This window comes from Triturus cristatus, chromosome 1_2 (assembly GCF_964204655.1).
Source record: "Triturus cristatus chromosome 1_2, aTriCri1.1, whole genome shotgun sequence".
In the NCBI taxonomy this organism is placed as follows: domain Eukaryota; kingdom Metazoa; phylum Chordata; class Amphibia; order Caudata; family Salamandridae; genus Triturus; species Triturus cristatus.
The window spans coordinates 1,162,275,498-1,162,300,249 of NC_140580.1; the positions used below are offsets into that span (position 1 = coordinate 1,162,275,498).

General features: G+C 49.3%; 1 protein-coding gene across 1 annotated transcript in view; it reads right to left on the minus strand.

The window, feature by feature from the left end:
• Positions 1-24,752, minus strand: part of HMCN2 (hemicentin 2) — a 769,579-nt gene that overhangs the window by 257,692 nt on the left and 487,135 nt on the right. Inside the window, exon 29 of the mRNA XM_085613971.1 lies at positions 23,918-24,044. Coding sequence (XP_085470097.1) covers positions 23,918-24,044 — 127 coding nt within the window. The remainder of the gene's footprint in view (positions 1-23,917; positions 24,045-24,752) is intronic.

Here is a 24,752-nt window from a genome sequence, read left to right on the forward strand (position 1 = left end):
TCCTGCAGCATGCTCTTGAGTTTGTACTGATGGTGGCAGTGCCTGGTGCCAGCAGGCCCTCGCACAATGTGCTCTTGAGTTTGTACTGAAGGTGGCAGTGCCTGTCGCCAGTGGGCTCTCCCACAGTTTACTCTTGAGTTTGTACTGAAGGTGGCAGTGCCCATTACCAGGGGCCCTCCCACAGTGTACTCTTGAGTGTGTACTGAGGTGGCAGTGCCTGTCGTAAGTTTGCCCTCCTGCAATGTTTCCCTAATCGTCTATACACTTGTCAACCTTCCCTTATTGAAAAAATCCCTTCATTTGGTTTTGGCAAAAAAATGGACAGTGACCACCGCCCTCAAGAGCTCACCCTTAACATCCGGTTAGATAAGTACGATGGTGCAGCTAATCAAGGCTCTGAAAGCTTTACCATCAACCTCAAATGTATCAAGTGCTTCATCAACTCCCTCCCAATCCTCGTCGCAGAAGCTAAACTATTACTAGCCAACACTCAAAATTTAGAGGGAGACCTAGTTACTAGCTGGGCAACGTGCTGGGCAACGTTTACAGAAAAACTGGCAGACCAGCACGCAAAGCTGGTACCGAGAAAGACAACAACCCTCAAAACTGAAAAGTTGCATTCCACACAAGGAGGAGGAACCAACGACCTAATACAGATCACCCACAAAAGGATCAACCAGCTGTGGAGAAGCCTTAGAAGCTCGCTAATGGACCCAAAAATAATAAGCAGCGTAAGGGAAACTCGAAGACATCTGAAGGTGGTGAAAGGGGAATACCAAAGGAAGATATGGAACTCAGTCTGGACAAAACTACTGTACGACACCAGGACAAACAACTCTTCAAACTTCTGGCGCACAATAAACGGACTGGGTGAACCTCTCCCAAAAGTGGCGTCTTCCAGCATCTCGGAGCCAGCGTGGTATCATTTTCTATATGAACACTTCAATAAGCTAGCGCAACCTGATCAATCCTCTATTCAGGGGGAAGATCCGGCGGCCAGCAGTTTCTCAGAACATCCTGTAGTGAGCTGCGATCAGGCTATTTCCGGGCGCCGCATCACTGATGCCCTAATCCAGAAACAAATTGCTAATGAACGCAGAGAGGGGGCACCAGGACCAGGCGGGATTTTTACCGGCTCTCTATAAGGAAGACCCAACATTCTGAGCTACCCAACTAGTCCCGCTCTAATCAACCATACCGGAAATGAACTGCATCCCCCCCTCATGGCATGGTTGAATATTCGCTCCCATCTTCAAGGGGGGACGACAAAAAGATGGCCGGGAACTATCGCCTGATAGATTTAATCGACAACAAAGCAGAGTACTTTGCTGGCGTGCTTCTGGACTCACTACAAGCATGGGCTGAGACAAAAAAATCATACCTCCAAACCAAACTGAGTTCATAAAGGACACAGGGACAACCGTGAACCTCATTGCAGTCTCCTTACTGATTGACCAGGCGGAATTCAAGTACCATCCAGTCTATATAGGCTTCATTGACTACAAATCTGCCTTCGACAGGGTCGATAGGGGGAAGCTTTGGCAGAAACTTGCGCACCTTAGCATCCCGTACATCCAGCTCAGGGCCCTGCAGCTGCAGCATCACGACACATGGGTCGGAATAAGAAATGAAGACGGATCGTGCTTGTCATGGCCTATAACCCCTACACAAGGCCTCAAGCAAGGTTGCGTTCTGGCACCTAAACTATTCAAATTGTTTCTATCTGACTTAACCCCGGCCCTGAACACAGTCAACTCTCACCTGCCCAAACTGGGCGGCTTTCACCGTTCAAACCTTCTCTATGCAGACAACCTGGTTCTCATCAGCAAAACAAGGATTGTCCTGCAGCGCCTCCTGGACGCAACCGCCACATTTTCAACTGGGAATGGTCTGTTGATCAACAAGAAGAAAACTAAGATCCTTGCCGTTCGAGGTGCCAGAACACAAGAGCTGACATGGTCTCTGGAGCAGCAGCAAGATGAACGAAATAAAAAGAAAGGCGCTGCACTATCGTTTGCTCTCAGACTTGTGTATACAAGGATAAAAAGACCCACACTCACGTCTATCCTCCAGTGGCCCAGGCAAAGGTTCTCCCGACCTTAACATAGGGGAGAGAGGCACTTAAAGGACAGGAGAGTGCGATACTTGACAAAACGCTCACGAAGATCTACAGAACAATTTTCCAGCTTCCCTCCTACACATCACTGTGAGAAAGTAGCTCTGTATATACTGTTCCCAAATAGGTACAGGGTGTACAGAGTTCACAGTCCCCCAGGGTTTGACAGAGGCTAAAGTTAGATATAACCTTACTCTCTAAAGTGGTAGCTTGGTCGAGCAGTAAGGCAGTATCAGAGGACAGTGTAAAACATTTGTTGTACACACTCAGCCAGCAAATGGTCTCACACACTCAATAACTGAACTCTAGGCCAATGGTTTATATATGAAAAATATATGCTTGTTTTATTTTAGAACCAACAATAGGTGTTAAAATATACTTTCTCAGACTGAGATGCTTTAGGTAAATAATTTTGCAATATGCAATTAGCTTTTGTAGATAGTTACAGGTTGTTGCAATAGGCAACACAATTTCAAACACAATAATGCATTGAGTTCAATGGAAGTTTTAAGTTATTTGCAATAGATTACTTTCAGGATTATTTTTGTAACTCCAGGACTGGAGCCTAGGTTCAGTCCTGGGACAGTTCTTAGAAACAAGTGATAAAAGTCGACTTAGTTACTGTTATGATTTTTAGGCAATATTTTGCTATTTTAAAAGTTGACAGAAGAAATTTCATAGAAAACAGTCAATGATTCCCTATGGAACAAAATTCAAGTTGCAGGTATAGTATGTTCGCGGTACTTTTGTAATCCAGTACTGGGTGCCTAGACTCAGTACTGGGACCTCTATCTAAAACAGGTAAGTAATTATGTTTTCACAGTTGGTACGATTTTTAAAGAATCTTTGAATTTTGCAAAAATCGACACTTAGAAGAAATTTAACTGAAAAACAGTCAATGATTTCCTACGGACGAAAATTGGGTTACTGGTAAGTACGGTTGTGAATATTTTTCAGGGTCAGTGCTGGGCACCAAGATCCAGCACTGGGATCTCTCCTAATAGCAGGTGAGTTTTTTCGTTTTCGTTACTCGGCCGATTTTTGGTGAATATTTTAAGTTTTAGAAACTCCACACTTGGAAGAAATTTCAGAAGAAACCAGTCAATGATACCCTATGGAGAAAATTGAGTTATCGGCTTTTGGGTAAGTACTTGACTGGCAGAGTTAAGGTTCTGGGCACAGACTCAGGGGTCTCCCATGGTCAGGTAGGTAAAGTTGGTTCACCCTCAGCGGTTTCAGGACGGCCGGGTGCAGAGAGAGTTAGGCCTAATGTTATCCTATGAGAGGCAGGGGGGCCTTGGTTGGTGACTGCTGACTAGCAGGCCACACGGCTGTGGCAGCTGGGCTCTTGGTCACTTGCTCAGGGGGCAAATGGGGAAGTAGATAGGTGTAGAGGTTACACTGCCAGGGCCCCTCGGGCGGCTGGGTGCAGGGTGCTTTTGAGCCTTCGGGCGCTCAAATGATTTCAATGGGAAAGCTACTGGCTGAAAAAAGGCTGCAAGCTCGGGACGAAGATTCTTCAGGTGCCACCACTACTTCGAGAGGTAAGTTGGGTAGTTGGAGGATAGGTAGGTACCCAGGAGATGGGCAAAGGGGGCCGCAGGGCGCCGGGTGCAGGGGTGCCATTTGGTGTCGGGAAATCTTACTCTCTGTTGATCACGGTTGGGGGGGCACCTGGTTCTGAGGCTGCAGGCGTCGTCAGGAGCGTCGAGGGAAGTCCTTGGGTGCCGGACTCGGGGTCACAGTCGCCGGGGGATCATCCTTGTGGTCTTTGTTCACTCCGGCACAGGCCAGGCTTGGCGGGTGCAGCGTGCAGGGTTCGCGGTTCCGGGCTGATGCCAGGGATTAGAACCTGATTTTGAGTAGAGCCTCTGCTCATGGGAGTTCCAGGTGCTTAGAGCCAAAAGGTAGCCAGGTCCTCTGGGGTTTGTGAGGTTGCTGGCCACAAGAGGTGCCGGGTTGGAGCAGGAGCAGGTTCGAGGGTCGACAGGCCGGTAGGGCTGGAGCCAAAGAAGTTGGTGTCTTCCTCTTCTTAGCAGCTGCACAGCAGGTCTTTTTTCTTCGTGCTCTTCTTTGTATTTTGGAATCTGGAATCTAAGGAAGGAAGGTTCAGGGTGCCCCTAAATACTTAATTTAGGGGCATTACAGTTAGGTAAAGGGCAGGGACCAATGGGCCCCTGTCCTGGGGTGGGTACACCCCCTATCCTGCCACTCTCCTGTGGGAGGGGGGTAGTAGCCTAGTCCTGATTGGGCAGGGCCTCCCATCTTCAAGATGGCGAGCACCCGGAGATGTGCTTCACCTCGCCTCCCCCACCTGAGGGGTGGGGTTGGCAGGCTGGCACATCCCCTGTCCTTATTTGGGGTTTCCGGCCAGGCTTCCCGCCAGAGTGGGGGGTTGCAGTGGCCTGGGGAAGCTCACAGAGGTGGCATGCCTTTGAAGCTTCCCCCTGCCCATCCTGGGGGAGGAGATTTAGCACCTCCCCCAGGCATCAGTGTGGGTTTAATGTGCTGAGAAGTTTGATACCAAACTTCTCAGTCTTCAGTGTTGCCATTATGGTGCTGTGGAGTTCGTGTTTGACGAGCTCTCAGCACCATGTACTCTTAAATGGCAGCACTGTACTTACAGTGCACAGGAATGCACCTGGGTACTGTAGGGGCACAGGGCTCATGCTACTGTGCCCACACCACTGGCATAGGGCACCCAGCTAGAGGGGTGGCTGATGTATTGCAGGGCAGTGTAGGTGGTGGGTATGGCACATAGGGATGTGTGCCATGTTGACTCTTTGTTTTGTCTTGTACCCAGACACTCAGCCTGCAAGGGCAGTGTGTGTGTGTTAGGGTACAGGGCCTCTAAGGGTGGCACAATGAGTGCTGCAGCCCTTAGAGGCCTTCCCTGGTCACAAGGCCCTGGGTACCTAGGGTACCATTTACCAGGGGCTGACATGTGGCCAGGGTTTGCCAATTTGGGTTTGAGGTTTTTTAGGGAAGGAACATAGACCCTGGGCACCTGATTGGCAGGAGTCCAGGGCACACTCAGTCAAAGTACATTCAGCAAAAAGTGGGGGCATACCATGCAAGAAATATGGCACTTTCTCACAATCACCAGCTCAAATAAGTCTGGAATTTGGCATATGCAGACAGTCGCTGGCATGTAAGGTGTCCTTTGCAATAAGCTGTCACAAGCTCAGGGCCACAAAGGAAGGCACTCTGGGCCACGACCTATGGACTGAACTGGCCACTAAACAAAGGTCGGCGGGAAAGTGCTATCTGACTCAAGCCGTGAGCACGCTTGGCTCAGCAACTACTTGGGGCCTAACCATCAGCCATCAGGAATTCAAAATGGTGGCAAAAATCAGCACAAAACAGCTTTCACTAACAGGCGATAGGGCCACCCTCGCTGCACGGAAACACAGCTGGATGACATTGTGCACCGATAAATTCTTGAAACCACAGTGTTACTTAAACAATCCTTACAACGAAAGGACAAAGGCACAGTTCATGAAGCTGAGGATGGGGGTAAGCCCTATCCCAAGCCATCTTCCAGCTTGGAAAAGGGGTGAGGAACAGGCAACGTGCCCGTTCTGAACAGCAAAAAGAGGACATAATGCATGTACTGTGCCTGTGCCCCTCCTTCCGAGAGGATAGAAGGGCTTCGTTACGAAGAGGGTGGATCGCTAAGGGCACAAGACCCTGCAGGGAAGCAGTGCTGACCTGCTTTGACCCAACCAATATTATGTTAAACTGTGCTTTGGTCAAATGTATTTACTGTTTCAAAGATTGAGGCCCTGGTCATGCAGGTGAAGGGCTGAAGAGTGACCAGGCCCCCACTAGGCCCTGTAATCCCTGCTGTTTGAACGCACTCTCCTGAAAGCACCCCCAACCCCCTGTTTTCTTGAGATTACTAAACACGACCAAGCTGACACCATCAGGTTAGGGAGCGCCGGCGCCTAGACAGAGCGCAAACTTCTTTACCCAAACCTATTGCACCCTGTCTCTTGGCCAGGCCTACATTTGTGCAGTGGCGCTAACTGCTCGGCGCTAACTGCTCGGTTTCTTTTATTCTATTCATGCGTGTATTTTATAATGTAGCAGCATCTCTTTCGAAATATGTACATTTGGATACAAGGCCAGCTTTTTATGTTCCAAGGATTTTTAATCTCCATTTGTTTTATGTATGTATTTTACAAAGAGGCTCTCAAGAGGAAGAGACTACTGTCAGAGCATAGACAGAGCTCTCAAGTGGAAGAGGCTGCTGGCAGGCCATGAAGAGAGCTCTTTAGAGAGAGAGACTGCTAGCAGTGCACGGACAGTGCTCTCAAGAGGAAGAGACTACCTGCAGTGCAGGGATAGAGCTCTCAGGAGGAAGAGACTACCTGCAGTGCAGGGATAGAGCTCTCTAGAGGAAGAGACTGCTGTCAGAGCATAGACAGAGCTCTCAAAAGGAAGAGACTGCAGTGCAGGGAAAGAGCTCTCAAGAGGAAGAGACTGCGGTCAGAGCATAGACAGAGCCCTCAAGTGGAAGAGGCTGCAGGCAGGCCATGGAGAGAGCTCTTAAGAGAAAGAGACTGCTAGCAGTGCCTGGAGAGAGCTCTCAAGACGAAGAGACAACTGGCAGTGCATGGACAGAGCACTCAAGAGAAAGAGACTACTGTCAGAGCATAGACAGAGCTCTCAAAAGGAAGAGACTACCTGCAGTGCAGGGAAAGAGCTCTCAAGAGGAAGAGACTGCAGTGCAGGGAAAGAGCTCTCAAGAGGAAGAGACTGCGGTCAGAGCATAGACACAGCTCTCAAGTGGAAGAGGCTGCAGGCAGGCCACGGACAGAGCTCTCAAGAGAAAGAGACTGCTAGCAGTGCCTGGAGAGAGCTCTCAAGACGAAGAGACAACTGGCAGTGCATGGACAGAGCACTCAAGAGAAAGAGACTACTGTCAGAGCATAGACAGAGCTCTCAAAAGTAGGAGACTACCTGCAGTGCAGGGATAGAGCTCTCAAGAGGAAGATACTGTTGTCAGAGCATAGACAGAGCTCTCAAGAGAAAGAGACTACTGTCAGAGCATAGACAGAGCTCTCAAGTGGAAGAAGCTGCTGGCAGGCCATGGAGAGAGCTCTTAAGAGAGAGAGACTGCTAGCAGTGCATGGACAGAGCTCTCTGGAGGAAGAGACACCCAGCAGTGCCTGGAGAGAGCTCTCAAGACAAAGAGACTACTGGCAGTGCATGGACAGAGCTCTCAGGATTAAGACACCACTGGCAGTGCACGGACAGCGCTCTCAAGACGAAGAGACTACCTGCAGTGCAGGGACAGCACTCTCAAGACGAAGAGACTACTGTCAGAGCATATACAGAGCTCTCAAGAGGAAGAGACTACCTGTGGTACAGGGATAGAGCTCTTAAGAGAAAGAGACTGCTGGCAGAGCATAGACAGAGCTCTGAAGAGGCTACCTGCAGTGCAGGGATATAGCTCTCAAGAGGAAGAGACTGCTGTCAGAGCATAGACAGAGCTCTCAAGAGAAAGAGACTACTGTCAGAGCATAGACAGAGCTCTCAAGTGGAAGAGGCTGCTGGCAGTACACAGGCAGAGCTCTCAAGAGGAAGAGACTACCTGCAGTGCACGGACAGTGCTCTCAAGAGGAAGAGACTACCTGCAGTGCAGGGATAGAGCTCTCAGGAGGAAGAGAGTACCTGCAGTGCAGGGATAGAGCTCTCTAGAGGAAGAGACTGCTGTCAGAACATAAACAGAACTCTCACGAGGGAGAGACTGCAGGCAGTGCATGGACAGAGCTCTTAGGAGGAAGAGACACCCAGCAGTGCCTTGAGAGAGCTCTTACGAGGCAGAGCCTACTGGCAGTGCATGGACAGAACTCTCAAGAGGAAGAGACTACTGGCAGTGCACGGACCAACCTCTCAGGAGGAAGAGACACCCAGCAGTGCCTGGAGAGAGCTCTCAAGAGGAAGAGACTACTGGCAGTGCATGGACAGAGCTATCATGAGGAAGAGACACCCAGCAGTGTCTGGAGAGAGCTCTCAAGAGGAAGAGACTACTGGCAGTGCACGGACAGCGCTCTCAAGAGGAAGAGACTACTGCCATGCACAGACAGAGGCCTCAAGAGGCAGAGACACCAAGCAGTGCATGGACCGAACTCTCAGGAGAAAGAGACTACTGGCAGTGCACGGACAGCGCTCTCAAGAGGAAGAGACTGCTGGCAGGCCATGGAGAGAGCTCTTAAGAGAAAGAGACTGCTGGCAGTGCATGGACAGAGCTCTCACAAGGAAGAGACACCCAGCAGTGCCTGGAGAGAGCTCTCACGAGGCAGAACCTACTGGCAGTGCATGGACTGAGCTCTCAGGACAAAGAGACTGCTGATAGTGTATAGACATAGCTCTTAGGAGGAAGAGACACCCAGCAGTGCCTTGAGACAGCTCTCACGCGGCAGAGACTACTGACAGTGCATGGACAGAACACGCAAGAGGAAGAGAATGCTGGCAGTGCTGGACAGAGCTCTCAAGAGGAAGAGACACCCAGCAGTGCCTGGAGAGAGCTCTCAAGAGGAAGACACTACTGGCAGTGCACGGACAGTGCTCTCAAGAGGAAGAGACTACTGGCAGTGCATGGTCAGCACTCTCAAGAGGAAGAGACTACTGGCAGGGCTGGACAGAGCTCTCAAGAGGAAGAGGCTACTGCCATGCACGGACAGAGGCCTCAAGAGGCAGAGACACTCAGCAGTGCATGGACCGAGCTCTCAGGAGAAAGAGACACCCAGCAGTGCTTGGAGAGAGCTCTCACGAGGCAGAGCCTACTGGCAGTGCATGGACAGAACTCTCAAGAGCAAGAGACTGCTGGCAGTGCACGGACAGAGCTCTCAAGAGGGAGACAATACTGGCAGTGCACAGACAGAGCTCTCAGGAGGAAGAGACTAGTGGCAGTGCATGCACAGAGCTCTCAGGAGGAAGAGACTGCTGGTAGTGCATGGACCAAGCTCTCAGGAGGAAGTGCACAGATAGAGCTCTCAAGAGGAAGACACTGCTGACAGTGCACAGACAGAGCTGTCAAGCGGAAGAGCCCCCCAGCAGTGCATGGACCGAGCTCTCAGGCGGAAGAGACACCCCGCAGTGCCTGGATAGAGCTCTCAAGAGGAAGAGACTACTGGCAGTGCACGGACAGCGCTCTCAAGCGGAAGAGCCCCCAGCAGTGCATGGACAGAGCTCTCAGGAGGAAGAAACACCCAGCCGTGCCTGGATAGAGTTCTCAAGAGGAAGAGACTAGTGGCAGTGCACAGACAGTGTTCTCAAGAGGAAGAGACTACTGGCAGTGCATGGAGAGAGCTCTCAAGAGGAAGATACTGCTGGCATGCATGGACAGAGCTCTCAAGAGGAAGAGACTGCTGGCAGTGCACGGACAGAGCTCTCAAGAGGAAGACAATACTGGCAGTGCACAGACAGAGTTCTCAGGAGGAAGAGACTAGTGGCAGTGCATGCACAGAGCTCTCTGGAGGAAGAGACTGCTGGTAGTGCATGGACCAAGCTCTCAGGAGGAAGACACTACCAGCAGTGCACAGATAGAGCTCTCAAGAGGAAGACACTGCTGGCATGCATGGACAGAGCTCTCAAGAGGAAGAGACTACCAGCAGTGCAGAGACAGAGCTCTCAAGAGGAAGAGACAATTGGTAGTGCGCAGACGGAGCTCTCAAGAGGAAGAGACTACCAGCAGTGCATGGACAGAGCTCTCAAGAGGAAGAGACAATTGGCAGTGCGCAGACGGAGCTTCTAGGAGGAACAGACACCCATTTGTGCTGAGGCAGAGAGCGCAGGAGTTAGAGACACTTGCTATTTGGAGGCGACATCACCCAGGAAAAGAAGGATGCCAGTCCTAAAACGAGCAGAGCCTGCAAGCCAGGGCCGGAAATGGAAAAAACTGACTCCAAGAACCCATAAACTGGGGCTCAAGGTGTGGCAGCGGAAAGGGGGTGAAGTCACGAGACATAGAGCCATAAAAAGCAGAGTCTGACAGCCAACCGATATATATTCCTTTTTTAAACTTTACAGCAGGGAAAGAGCCAACAAGGACCAGTGTGAAAGTAAACGTGCTCTGGCTTCCGTCATTTGTCACAAAGAGGCTGCATTTACAATACCTTAAGGGTTAAGATACCTGCTGCGGAGACCTTTGTGTGCACAGAACGTTTCAGGGGATAATTGTAATGGCATTATGACTCCAGTGGATAACACGCTGGCGGGAGAGATCGGTTTGTTGTTTAGTCACAGTTTTGACTCTTCAGAGAGCATATAGGGCTAATGTACTTTGTTTCAATCCATTAGATTGAGATCTAGGAGTTAGGATAAAGATGGCGTCCAGCCAGGATGATACTACCTAGAACAACAGCAGGGCTGAGGGCCCTTTAAATCAGACCTTTGTTTTGGGCCCAGCTGGAAGTGAAAATAAGAAAGCCTCCCCCCCCCCCGCAGGTTCCTGCTCCTAAAAGAAAGCAGACAACACATGGAGGCTGCTGAATATGTGTGTTGGCATTTTACACATATAGACAAATTCAGTATATTTCACTGGGTCGAGCCTGAATCCCAGATCTTGCTCAATAATGTAAACGCTGCTGGATCCACAGATGCTGCTGGACCCGCCCCATTTCCTGCATTGTTGCCAGCAGTGTTGAGACAAGAGTATGGCATCGTATGTTGATCCCACGCCCCACCATCTAAGACCACATAGGGTGGGTTCTTACTACACTTTGAGGGATTCGAATGGGGGATGTTTCATTTACTATCAAGAACATCACGTTGAGGCCTCTACAAAGGGAAGAGGTCGGCAACCACCTCACATTACCGTCACAAGACAGTGGGAGGAGCCCACGCCTGTTACTCTTGGTCACCAGTGGGCATGGAATGCTTTCGCACTTTTGCACCGCCGGAACGTCACTTTTTTGACGTTCCACTGACGCAATGTGCCATGGCATATTTACAAGGCCACGTAAAGCCGCTTTATGTGGCTTTTCATGGCCTTGTAAATATGTGTCCCTTTCACATAGAACACTGTGTGAAAGGGACGTTCCATGGGTGTTGCAGTGTGTGCCCCCACGCAAAACCCATGGAATCTGAAGCATTCCCAGATTTACGAGAAATCGTAAACCTGGGAATGCGTCAGAATCTAACGCCACCCCAGGGGTGGCGTTAGGGGGGCACAACAAAGATAAATGTTTCAATTTGTCCTAGTTTTTAGGTCTCGGCTCGAAGGCTGCGCTTGCACAGTCTCGATCCGAGATTTAATGACTTGGAGAAGAGGGGCTTGAACCCGCCCCTCTTCTCCCCTGTTCTCCATTGGCTGGCCTCTTCAATGCTGGCCAGCCATTGGAGAAGAGGTCCCGTCACTCCGATCAGGCCCCGTCCTTTTCGGATCGGGGGCGTGTTTTTTGCAGAAAGTCTAATTATCTCCTCCAGCCAATGGCAAGAGGAGATAACAGCAAAACACGCCCCCGAATCCGAAAGCGCCGCTGCCTTTCTCCGAGGCATTTCTGCTTCGCCTCGGAGAAAGGCAGTGGTGTCCCGGCGTCCGGACGCATTTGTCTCTTCATCCTCCTGGGTGGGGTCGGGGTATTTATTTTTCTGGATGTTTTAGAGCATTGCACTGTTACCTTTGGGTTTGTTATAGCGCGCTAGCCTGCTAGGCAGGCATTGAAGTTAAAAATACTGCAACTGAGCCAGAGTTGCACAATGGCGTCACATGCTCCCTGATAAAGACGTGCCTTCTTTATTACGAAATAAGATCCATGTTTTTAGAGATAAAACCCCAGGATCAGCTGGTGCAATGACATTAATAAAGTCTGTGGTCAAGCAGAGTCATCAAATAGGGTTAAATGGAAGCAAGCCTTGGTGTGAATGATTACCCATGAGTTGGTGAAGCCTTCACCTCCCTCCACCTGCCACCCCTCCACCCCCCCCAAACCGCCCTCGGAGGTGCCCTGTGTCCAGCTCCGTGGGTTAAAAGGTCATTAGCTCTTCAGGGTGTGTTATTTGTACGGTCAGAGCAGGAGAGGGGGCGGCTGAAACTGGTAGCATCCGCGCTCTGAGCTCCTCTCTCCCTCCACTCTGTTCCCCTTCCCTCACACGCTCACCTCCACCCCCCCCCCTTTACTTCCCTCCCATCGCGGCCACGCGCCCCCTCTGTTTATCTCTCGAGCTCCCTCCTTGGCGCCACATTTCTTCTTTTCTCATCTCCTTTGGTCTACGCTCTCCTTATCAGTTCCTCTCTGCCCCTCCAGTCCTGCTGTGTCACTTCCTCCCTCTGTGTCACTCACTCCCTCCTTGTGACCCCTCATTTCCTCCTGCTGCCTTTCACCTCACACGTTTCTCTTCCACCACCCAGCTATCTCCTCTCTCTTCCTTTGGGTCACTCTTTCCCTCAAACTCCCTCCTATCTTTCACGTGCGCTTCCTCTTCTTTCGTGCCTGCCCCCCCTCCCGCCTCCAGCAGTTACACTTCCCTCACCAATCTCTCTCTCTTCATCTTACTTTCTCTTATCTTCTCTCTTCTCATACCCTTTCCTCGCACCCCGCCCCATCTCCCTTTCTGCATCTCGTTCTCTCCCTGCTCTTATCTCGTTTTACCACCCTCTGCCCCCTCCACTACCGCTCCTCTTTCTCGGGACCCACTCTTTTAACTTCCTGCGGTGTTGGCTCTCCCCCGCCTTCCCCACCCCCACAGAGAAGGTATGTACTGGGAAGGTTTGGACACAGAGGGGGGGATGCACCCCCTTCACTCTGGGGTGTGGGGGAAGAGGGCTCGGAGACATAATCCACTTCAAATTGTGTTGTGCTAGTAGTGTTTTACGGCACATGTGATGTTTTGCGCGACCGCGCAGTGTGATCCTGGGCAACGCCAGCGCTGTTGTTTTTGACGTTTGGACTATAGTGCACATCTTGGGTTGTGAGTTTGAAGACACGATAAAAGTGAGTTCACCTATTGAAGGCAATGTTACATCTCCAAGGAAATACTGCGCAGAGGGACAGAGCACTATTTCCATAGCAGCGATTTGTGGGGGAAGCTTGTTGTTGTTTGAATAGTGCACGTTGTGTGGTACTCATTTTGTCAACGTTGGAAGGATGAAAGGCTCAGTGGTTCAAACAGAATTTAAACCCGGTACCGTGGCATTAAACACAGATCGGTGGATACATTAGTCCACTGAACCGGTTGTTGTCTCTGCGTTGTTACCGTTAGTTTAATCGTTTTTAGTAAAAACAAATATACGTTTTATTTTATGCAGCAGTTGCTGTGGCAGTTGTCCTTTTTAGCACTAAACAATAAAAGTGAGTTCCATGACACCCATTTTATCATCCTGAGGAGAAAGAGTTGAGACGCACATCCTGGGATTCAGACCTATGGGTCACGCGGAGATCACAGCAGACAGCACAAAACTAGCACACAGATACAACGGTTTAAACACGTATATCATATGCACCAATGAGAGCAGCGACTCGGATGTCCGAATTCACCACATCATGCCTTGTATTGTGAACCTCTTCAAAGCACTAGGTACAGAAAGCAAACTATCCACTTCAAATTGTGTTGTGCTAGTAGTGCTTTACGGCACATGTGATGTTTTGCGCGATCGCGCAGTGTGATCCTGGGCAACGCCAGCGCTGGTTGGTGATACTAGGCTACGATTTGTTATAATGCCATGATAGGCCGAGACGTATAACTAGATGCCATATGGTACTGCTCGGATCTGATACGCTATGCTGATCTGTTACTGTAATGTATACATTACACTGAGGAATAGGAGGCAAGGGAGCAAGGAGTCCTACAGGATGGATGAGCGTCACCATGTAGGGAAAGCTTTACTCCGAGAACCCATACATTGGTGGACAAGGTGTTGCAAAAACGTTAAGAAGTCACAAGAGAGTCATGAAAACCAGCCTGGCAGACACTTGTATGTGTGGCTCTGTGTGTGTGTGGGAGGCTCTGTGTGTGTGTATGTGTGTGCCTCTGTGTGTGTTGCTCTGTGTGGGTGGCTTTTTTTGTAGGTGGCTCTATGCGTGGGTGGCTCTTTCTGTGTGTGGGTGGCTCTGTGTGGGTGGCTCTATTTGTGTCTGGGTTGCTCTATGGGAATAGCTCTGTGTAGGTGGCTCTGTGTGGGTGGCTCTGTGTTTGTCGGTGGCTTTGTGTGTGTGGCTCTGTGTGTGGGTGCAAATGCAATAGGTCTCGCATTTGAGATAGATTAAGCTATTGACATTGTAAATAACAATGGCGTTTCTTTAAATGTTTTAAAAATAAAAATATAAACAAAAATAATGTCATGAGCAGTGCCAATAGCTCTAACTTTAACACTGCTGAGACCATTGCATTGTAAATGCTTGTTTCCTTTTTCTTTGTGTGTTGCATTCTGCAGCACACATAGAATGAGGAAGTCTCCTGAATGGATTGATTTTGTGCAGGAAGGTGTCCCTTCCTGCACAAACTCAATCAGTTCCGCGACGCAGGCACCCTTGCACAATGGGGCAAGGGTGCCTGCGTTGTCGCTCGGCAGCCCATTGTGCACCAGCGCAGGGGTAAAAGGCAGGAATGCGCGGTATCTTACAGATACGGTGCATTTTTGCCCTTTTCTTTTGGCGCAGGGCAGCACAGCCAGATTCCTTGCAGTGTTGCCCTGCGCCAAAACCTCGGAAATGAGTCCTTGAATTACTAAGGGAATCATTTCAGGATAGTGTGGTCAACTGTGGGTAAAAATATCAATGAAGGCTCCAGATGGTTAGAAGGTGTCTCTTCATTTTTTTAATTACATATGGGATAAAGTACCCCCTGTCATACATTATAAGGATATTGCAAGCCATTGAGAAGTTCCATGACCATATACAACAAGCATTTGCAATGCAATAGGTCTTGCATTACTAAAGTTTGAGCTATTCGTGTTGCATTATTTAGCAATGCCAATAGCTCAAACTTTAATAATGCGAGACCTATTGCATTGCAAATGCTTGTTTTTTTTTAGAAACTGAAGCCTTAAAACTCCTTGAGCATACAGGATTTAGAGGAACATTATTAGAATCGAATGAACAGCAAGACAAGCAGGTTACCAGTGAGTGGCTTACAGACTCCATGCTGTTACTGTCTTGTTACTCACTAAATTCTCTGTGTAAGGTCACAGTTGTAGATACAGCAACATATGTAACAGGGACCTCCTTTGCTTATATCCAAATTGCCTTACCCTGCTTAATATTCATTACAAATGTAAAGGGGTTTGAAGGTCTTTAAGAAATCTATATAATAATCTTGTTTCCTACATAATTATAAATATATTTGTTAATCATCCACGCCGTTGGAAAGGAGAGTACAGTACATAGAAACGCAGACCATGTGAGACAAAACGTCAGTAATTTTTCGAAATCCAAGGCTCGTACAATTGTTTGCAAAGTTACTAGTTCTAAGGATTTAAAGACATATGTACCTTTGAGCACTGAAGTGTACAAAATGCAGGTTTCCATGTTCACTCAAAAATAAACTGGTGTTTGAGTGTTTTGTTTTCTACTAACAGGGCATCAGCTAGTGTAGTCTGGGGGGAGGTGGTAAAACATTCTAACCTTACCAACATGGAATTGTTCACAAGAATCAATCCAATCCCCTAAATGTTCTGAAATATGCGGATCTCTAGGACACATTCATGTCCAATGTGCACACTTAGTACAGTATTTCTTACTCCTAAAGTTAGATGCATAAGCAGGATGTAAAAAGCCTTTGCCAAAATATGTTAATAATGACAACGTAAACTTTTCAACTGTCCACCTCATTCCCTGGAACCACCCTTCTGTCGTCTTCTAGGCGCTCGTATGTTCTCAACATCCATCCCATAATTATTACAGTGGAGAATCTGCCATTAATTTTGTGAATTAGGATTTGGGAATTCAGGTGTGTCATGAGAGTGACCATGCAAAACGTTTGTGAATAATCCTTTGAGAATGAAACAGACAAATGCTAAATTGTTTGGAGCTGGCATCTTCAACAGAAATTAAGATTTTCTGAGTGGAAAGGAATTTTGTTTTCTCAGTGATAAGACACATAGAATTTCTGTGCTCTCTACCTTGCCAAATGAGACCTATTGCATTTTCAATGCTTGTTTTGAAAAGTGCTTCTGCACATTCACTCTCATGTAGTAAGACGCTAAAGTACTTTGAACGCTAGCACTGGCAGTAAGCAAGTTTTGTTGGATAAGCAACACTGACGTCGGGCCCTTCTGGGAGGGGTGTGTCATCATTCCCTGGGCCCCATGCTTTTTCTAGGCCCCATGGTCTTGCTTCGAGCTCTATAAATGAATGCACCACGAAGTCTTATTTTTTGGGTAATAAGGAGGAATCTAGCATGGCTGATACCGGCGGAGCGCTCCTGATGCTGCGAGTTTACTGACCTTGGTGTGCCCGATGTGGTGGGGGGCTAGGTTTTTCTGGTTGCTTGGGTGAGATTTCAGTAATTCGGGTTGAGCATTACTGTGGGCCCCTGGGGTCCTGAGCGTTGGTGTCTTGTGAGTGTTGACACCAACCCGGGGCGGGTCATGTGTGGATTCTGCTGCGTGTACTATTAAGGTAGCTATCATTGGTGCATCTGGTGCAGTGGGACTGAGCGGGGTCTCCTGCCAGTAATTACTCCGAAGCTGGTACTGGTGGGTGGTTTTGAAGCGCAGCCCATAAAGGGAGTTGTAGGACTCGCGGGTGTGGTGCTGTTGAATCCTTTGTCGCCAGCCTGGAAGGTTTGTGCTCGCAATAGGCATGGCAGGCGCTGGTCCTGTTTATTTCAGTCATTTTTTTTAAGGCATGACTCGCAGTGGGCAGTTGCCCATGGCTCTGCCAACTCCCAAGGAGACCATGGGAATGTGAATTAATTTTGTAACGTCAATCTGTCTATTCCTCCATTAAAGTATGAGTTAATTTTGTTCGACATCATGGGGTCTGAGCATAGAGTGGGCAATAAAATGCTGTTGCGAGCAGGGCCCATAAAAACATGTCTAGCTCGTGGCCCTCCAAATCCTTAAAACGAGACTGGGCTATGGCCGTGCCCTGCTGGCTCGACGTGTAGGTACGAGGGCTGTGCTCAGCATGGCTCGCATCTTGTAAGGGGGGAGACATGTTGCAGTGCAGCTCATCACAGGGCACACATGCAGCTGTTTACCTGTACACAGGAGTGTGATGTGTTGGAAACAGTGAGGTAGCTTGGGCGGGGTGCCGGGTACCCACAACACTGACAGCTGTGCAACCACTTCAACGAACCTCTATCGAATGTACAGAGCAGGAAGCAGCCTTGTGGGTCTCTAGGCTTGGACTGCACCAGGCATGCACTGGGGGAATCTTACAAGGCGTCTTCCAGTTTATGGGCGAAAGCTGGCATGGCGGTGTTGTATCCTGTCTAAGTGGTGGGTGTTTTTACGTTTGTCCTTGTCCTGTGTTGTGGAAAGCATGAAGGGTCTGTGCAGTGCCTGGTCTAGGTGGGGAAAGCCTGCATTGAACCTGCATGTCGTCGGCACTACCTGGGCTGCACTGGGGGAGGCACTACTCGAGAATGCCGGCGACTACTGGTGCCTGTAGGAGGCCTCAGATGGGCATGTCCATCAAGGTGACGTCCAAGGTGTCCAGAAAATTGTCTCAGTCAGTGAGAAAGTAGGAGTGACTGAAGAGCCCCATCCATTTAGAAGCGCAAGCTTGTGGGTTTTACTCGTGCACATACTAACCGCGCATGGCGCGGTTCTCGGGCTGGACTCTTCTGCCCTCTTGGTGAAATGAAGTCAAAGCCTCCCCAAAACATTGCAACCAATGGCAGGTCAATAAAATGCACCATTGGCGCGAATTTCACCAAAAGAAAGGAAAAAGAAAAAAAACACATGCGCGCTGTGATGGTTCCTGGAAGGACGGGTGCACCCTGCACATGGGGTTCTGAATGCAACACAGGCTGGTCCTGGGGGATGAACTGCTGGCCCTGTGTCCAGGAAAGGCTTCACTTCTGACTTCTTGCAGAACAAGCGGCAGTGAAAGCGATGGCGAAAGCGATCGATATTGTAAAAATAAAAAAACCACGCCCGCGAGTGGTGCATGCGCGCCACAGTGAGCCATATGTTTTCAATTATCGCGCCCGTGTCTGGGCACGATAATTGAAACCACATGTCCTTTGGTGTGCGTAATAGACACCAATAGGCCAGGGGCGGAGCAATGCGTCCGCCTTTGGCCTATTGCATGCTCTCTTTGGAAAAAACACGCACGCAAAGGCCAATAGCGGGGCACAAAAGGAAAAGCACATGCACGAGCGTGTGCGATTCCTGGCTCCGTTTTGGAACCCCGGACAAAAGGACTCTCGCTGCGCAAGCAGTGCTCCGCACTGCACCGCTAGGCGCGAGACCTAAAAAAGCAGCTGAAGAAGAGTTCCGTAATAAGGTTATGGAACTCTGAGGTGACCTCAATATCCTTACCATGTATGGTAGGGTGTGCTTTATTCCTCATCACACATGTACACGCCCTCACCTTGCCCACAAACTGCTTAAACACTTGGTGTGAGGTTCTTTCATATGAAAAAGAGAGCATGTTTGCAAACACGAAGATTAAAAATAGAGGACTTCATTCATGATCTTGTGGCTTAGAGCAGCGCCTCAAGCCTTCCTGCTGCGCTGCCTGACGTCAATAGAAAGGGGCAGGAATGCGCTGTATCTATCAGATACGGTGCATTCCTATCCATTCCCCCAGCGCTGGTGCACAAATGGCTGCCAAGCCCCAGTGCAAGGGTATCTGCATTTTAGGGTTGATTGTTTTTGTGCAGGAAGGTATCCGTCCTGCACAAAAACGAAGAATGGAGGTGATTTCCTCTGTGTGCTGCTGAATGCAGCTCACACAGAAAGAGGAAAAAACAAGGAGAAATAATGGTATTTTGATGCATTCACAGGTTTACATAATCTCATAAATCCGGGAATGTGTCAAACGCCGTGGGTGATACACCCACCGTAACTCCCATGGTACGCCTCCCCATCGCAGTGGGAGGCAACACAAACGTGTGCTGCGCTGCCCCAGTCCATATCTACAAGGCTCTGAAAAGCCACGCAGGGCGGGTTTCTGTGGCCATGTAGATATGGCCCTGCAGAGTGCGCTGCAGGACCGTCACTTTCAGCGACGTTCCTGTGGCGCAGGGGCGTTGTAAATGAGGCCCACAATCTCTAGTACAACATTAAGCACATCAAAAAAGCTGTCAGATATTAGTTGCAAAACTATAATAAAATCAGTTAAATTCAAGTCTTTTTTTTAGGCGCAGTCGTTCAGAATGTGTAGCAACATGCAGAAAGATTCTAACACTTCTAAAATTACCGAAGGAGTGCAAACAGTAAACATGGTGCTATACATTTCCCTTGTCTGCTAAATGCTTTTCGTTTTAGAAAATCCTATCAGGAGAAAGAGAAGCCAGCTCCTGCTTTCCTTGTATAAATTGCAGCTGCAAGCATCCTCCGTGACACGCCCCTCTCCCTTGCTGCTCGCTCTGGCAGCGAGCATTGTGAGGCCAGACTCGACTGTAATTAGTTATTACAGTCGAGCGTCTATGTCTATTCTTTATAGTCGGTGACTGGGTGCGTCTCAAGTCGCCGATCAGAAAGAAATGAGATGTGGGGTACTTTTTATACAGGGGTCGCAGAATTCCATGTATTGTATTATGTTTAGAAATATTGCAAAAAAAGAGAACCGTTTAGTAAACAACAGCAGGACATGTACGTGGTGCTGGCCAGCCGCCACATATGTCATACTTGGTAGCGCCCGCGACCCCCATCTGAGGGATTCCTGCGATATCGGACCTAGGCCTTGGGGCGGTCTCAGAAACCACTGTGCGTGCAGAGGAAAGCGAGCGTGTGTTCGGTGTCTGCTGAGAAACCAGCCCAGGCTGACAAAACATATCTAGCAGCACTGCCAGGGGCAGGGAAATATGAGGGAACTCTCCTCCCCAGAATGCAATCTGCGGTGAAGCCGCATTCAAGAGAAGCTGCGCGCAGCATGCAGTATCCCGACTAACCTCACGATGGCACTGTCGCACTGCTCTTGGGAAGCCAAGTCTGGTCAATGCACAGCGGACATGCATTGTCCACATGCTACCACATGAGTGCCTTTGTCATTGTGTGCTTTATGTATTGTCCTACAAATAATGGAGTCAGAATATTGATTCACGTCATACTGTGGAGGGAAGTTTAAACAGGAGCGTTCTTAACCATATCATATGTAGAAGAGAAAATATGCAAATGCGCAGAGTATAGTAGATGGTATATTGCACTCTGCGTAGCTGCACATGCGCTTCATGCCAAGGCGTGTGCGCGTGTGTCTTTAGTTTCTAAAGGGTATTTAGCCGGATCCGGGGTGCAGGCAGTTACTTTAGACGGCTTTGTAAAACCACAGGGGAGAGGCCTTGGGGCTCTGAGAACAGTTCTTTCTTGGAGTAGCGTCGTTGTAGCATGCTATCTCAGGGATTTTCTATTGCTACTTCTGCTGTACTGTAGTAAAAGGTGGAATTTCACCTTCGCCCTAAGTAATAAACGTATGAATGTGATTTTATGAGTATGGCTGTAGAAACATGATGCATATTTGCCGAACAGTCTTGGTGAAGCGACAAAGGCTCCTGAGACGAAGGGGCTTGCTTATGAGAGGCTTGCGGCGCCGAGGGTCACTTTTTTTGACGCTCCGGCGGCGCAAGCGTCTCAATCATATCTATGAGACGACGCAAAGCCACCCTGCAGGGCCTGATAGCGATGGAAAAATACAAAGCAGCGCATGTCGCTGCGTTGCCTTACTCTGCGTCAAGGAGGCGTTCCATGGACGTTGCGGTGGGTGTTCCCACGCAGCACCCATGGATTTTAACGCTGCCCCAGGTTTACTTAATCACATAAACCTGGGGCAGCGCTAAAACCTTGCGCCTCCCTAGAGCAGGCGTAACAAGTAGAAATATTTGTATTTCTCCTTGTTTTTTCCTCTTTCCAGAGGTAGACACCTCTCCGGATTGTTTTTGAGCAGGAAGGGGCCCCTGTCTGCACAAAAACAATTCTGCTTACAACCCAGGCCCCCTTGCACCATGGTGCAAGGGTGCCTACGTTGGCAGTAGGCAGCTAATTGTGCTCCAGTGCGGAGCAAGAGTAGCGCTGTACGAAGACTTGCGGCGCTGCCCGACGTCAATTTCTCATTTCCAAATCAGTCCCTTAATGCACTGTGTGCTGCGCCTTTATGAAAATGTCGGATTGGCTCCTTTTCTGTTTGGTATTTATTCTTTTATGACACCCAGGGTTCTCACCCCTGCTACCGGAGCAACGCCGCCACGAGGCGGGAGGACTGTTCTGAGCAGGGGAGTTAACTTTTATAAATATATTTTAAAACACAGTGATAATCCCCACAGCGTGGTCATGGTTCAGAATCAATTTCCATTGGATTATTTTTTTATTTGCCTATAACTAACTATTAACCATGTGGAAAGATTTGTGAAAAAAATGGCAAATTACTAAGTTAGTCAGGTAAGGTATGACATGACAATTTTCATGCACATCAGTTCAGAGAAAAAAGTTAAGGAGGGTCGAAAAAAAGTTATTTCCCAATTAAGGTCCCTTAGGAAATTGTTCTCACGCCTACAGCCTGGCACGGCTGAATAGAGTTACACCAACTTTGCATGAAAGTAGAACTTAACTCAGAAATCATGCTTCCATGGGTTTTGAGTCCATCTATTGATTCGTTTTTGAGACATTAGTGCGATAAAAATTCTGCTTTAACGGTTTAAAAAAAAATATCTCTGCTATTTGGGATTCTTGAATTATTCTTAGTCTGGGAATTAAATAAAAAGAGAGATCCTATTGGCCAAGGGAGCCTTTTTCCCATCATCCTTTTCAGAGCCGCAGCCTGGACCCGTGGTAACGACACATCTAATTGGCTGCCACAAGAGACACATTCCTCTTGTGGCAGCCATTGCTGGAAGCGCGGTGGACTGCGGGTTGGGATTCAATGGGCCAGAAGCGTACATGAAGCACTGATACGAGGATGAGGAGTTTCAGGCTATAGCCACAGCGGTGTGGGCACGCATAGAAGGGAACATCACGTAACATAGGTCAGTGGGGTAAAGTGTTTGCAGCAGAAGCTTGGGGGGGGGGGGGGGGAGATGAGTAGGTCGTATGGCTGAATCCCCACCTGCCCAAACCAGCTTTTCATCCTTGGAAAATCAATATAATGCGAGCCATTCATTTAAGGTCTGTACATTTTCTTATATGTGCGTATGGGGCTGGAGATATATATATGTGTGTGTGTGTGTGTGTGTGTGTCTGTGGTGTGTTTCTGGTGTGTGAGTGGTGGGTGTGCATGTGTGTGCATATGCAAGTGTGTGGTATGTGTGTGCATGCGTGTGTGTATGTGTATGCTTGTGCATGTATTTGTGTATGTCCGTGTGTGTGTGGTGCGCATGCATTTGTGGTGTATGTGCATGTGTGTATATATGTGTGTGTGTGTGTGTGTGTGTGTGTGAGCGTGTGCGTGTGTGTGGTATGTGTGTGTGCGTGTTTGGTCTGCGTGTGCAGATGTGTGTGGATGTGTGTGTGTAGTGTGTGTGCGTGTATGTGTGTGTGTGCATGTATTTGTGTGTGTCTGTGGTATGCATGCATGTGTGGTGTGTGTGCATGTGTGTGTGCATGCATGTATGGTGTGCATGTGTGGTGTGTGTGTGTATGTGTGCGTGTGGGACATGTGTGTGTTGTGTTTATGTGTGTGTGTGGGGGGGTGTTTGTGTTTGGCCACACCACTGCCAAGCCATACCCAGCATCCTACACTGGTCAGCAGAACTAGCAGGGTTTCAGATATTCGTGAGGCATTACCAAGGAGCGCGCCTGGCTGACCTGGAGTGCTCACCTCCAGAACTGAGGGACACACACCAAATCCCCTCTGTCCTCTCTGAGAACGACACCTCGTACAGGACAGAGCTGGGGGGAACACTGGGTGACAGAGGGGCTATACCTGGACAGTATGAGCCCTGCTTAGGTCTCAAACAATGCAGACAGTTATAAGATCTTCAAGCTCACTCTGGCATTCATGGCAAGCGTAAAGATCTAAGATCGGAGACATGGCCTAATTTCTAAGTCCAAAGATTAGTCGAACAGCCGCATTTTGAGCACATTGCATAAGTTGTACCTTAGAGCTGATGAGACCCATGTGAGTCATGACGTGGAGCACTGTCTGCGGCTGAGGGAACCTCCACCCGCAGTCTCTGTCTAACGTCAGTCTGCGGGTTTGGACTGAGCTCTGGGATCCAGACCGAGCCCAGATCATTCACTCTGTCCTGACCTTTGGTGGCAATGCTTTGCATGTGTGATGGTTATGGACAGTGTGTCGGAGACGTGAGAGGGCGTCGAGAGTCAGTCGGACGCCCTCCATCACACCCATGTTTCGCTGCAGCCCACTAGCCCTCAGACAGCCCTCAATAGACAGCCCTCAATAGACAGCCCTCAATAGACAGCCCTCAATCTTTCCATAGAGGATGGAGTTACATCTCTCCCATCTGATCAGGTCTGGTAGGGGTCTCATCTGAACAGTGCACAGAAGGGACCAGTGCTGACCCTCAGGTACCTCACATGTGATGGGCAGGGAGGCAGAAATGAAGGAGACACATTTCATGTGTGCCACCCTCCCTACTAAAAGTTAGGCAAACCTTCTCGGTCATAAAGCAACCCATCGTTTGCCACGCTGCAAACCTACCTGGGCGAGCTGCATATAGAGTCATGTTATTGCATTTAATATTATAAATGCCAGCACAGAAGAGTGAGTGAAGGGTAAGACTTACCTCCCGTTCTTTGTCCACTCCACCTGTGGCGTGGGGACCCCGGTGCTCCGGCACCGCAGCTCCACTTCAGAGCCTGCCAAGGCGGACACGTCCTGTGAGGATCCCGACCCTGACACCGCCGGTGGCACTGTGGAGAAACCAGCAGACATGTGGGTAAAGAGTAGAGTGTCCTTCAAAACCAGCGAGAGCCAGGGGCGGCGCCTCCGGTGGAGCGGAGGAGTGTCGCCCTACTTGAGTTACCTCCAAAGAGGACAAATAAAATGGTAATATATTAACATTTTATGTCATCTTCCCACCCTGAACCAAGCGTCAGAACGGGGTGGGCCACTGTTGAATGACAGCAGCCGGGAGGAGGCTGGGCTGCTTGTGCACTTTTCACAGTGCGCATGTCCCGTTGGCCGGCTGTCTTGCGAAGGCGAGTCAGACATGTGCACTTTGAACCCTCTAACCAAAGACAGCTGGGTCAGAGTAAGGGCCGGCCTCCATGGCGCTGTGGACCACTGGGTGAGGCTGCTCCCTCTAATCAGGGAGCTGCTCTCACAGCATGAGAGCAGCGCCAGGATTGGTGCCCACACAGCAGCATCCAGTTCATCGGACGAGGTCCAGAGCGGAGGACATCGGTTCAGGTAAGTTTTATTTTTTCATATTTATGCATGTGCGCTTCCCCCCCCCCCCCCCCCCCCCCTTGCCCCACCACAGATACCAGCTGCCACTGCCATGAGCCAGATGAGGTGGTAAAAGGAACAGGAAATACTGCGCCATCATCAAAGTGACCTTCAGTGTAAAGATCAGAGTTCAAACTCAGCCTTGGTCAGAGAAGGTTCTACAGAGTGTG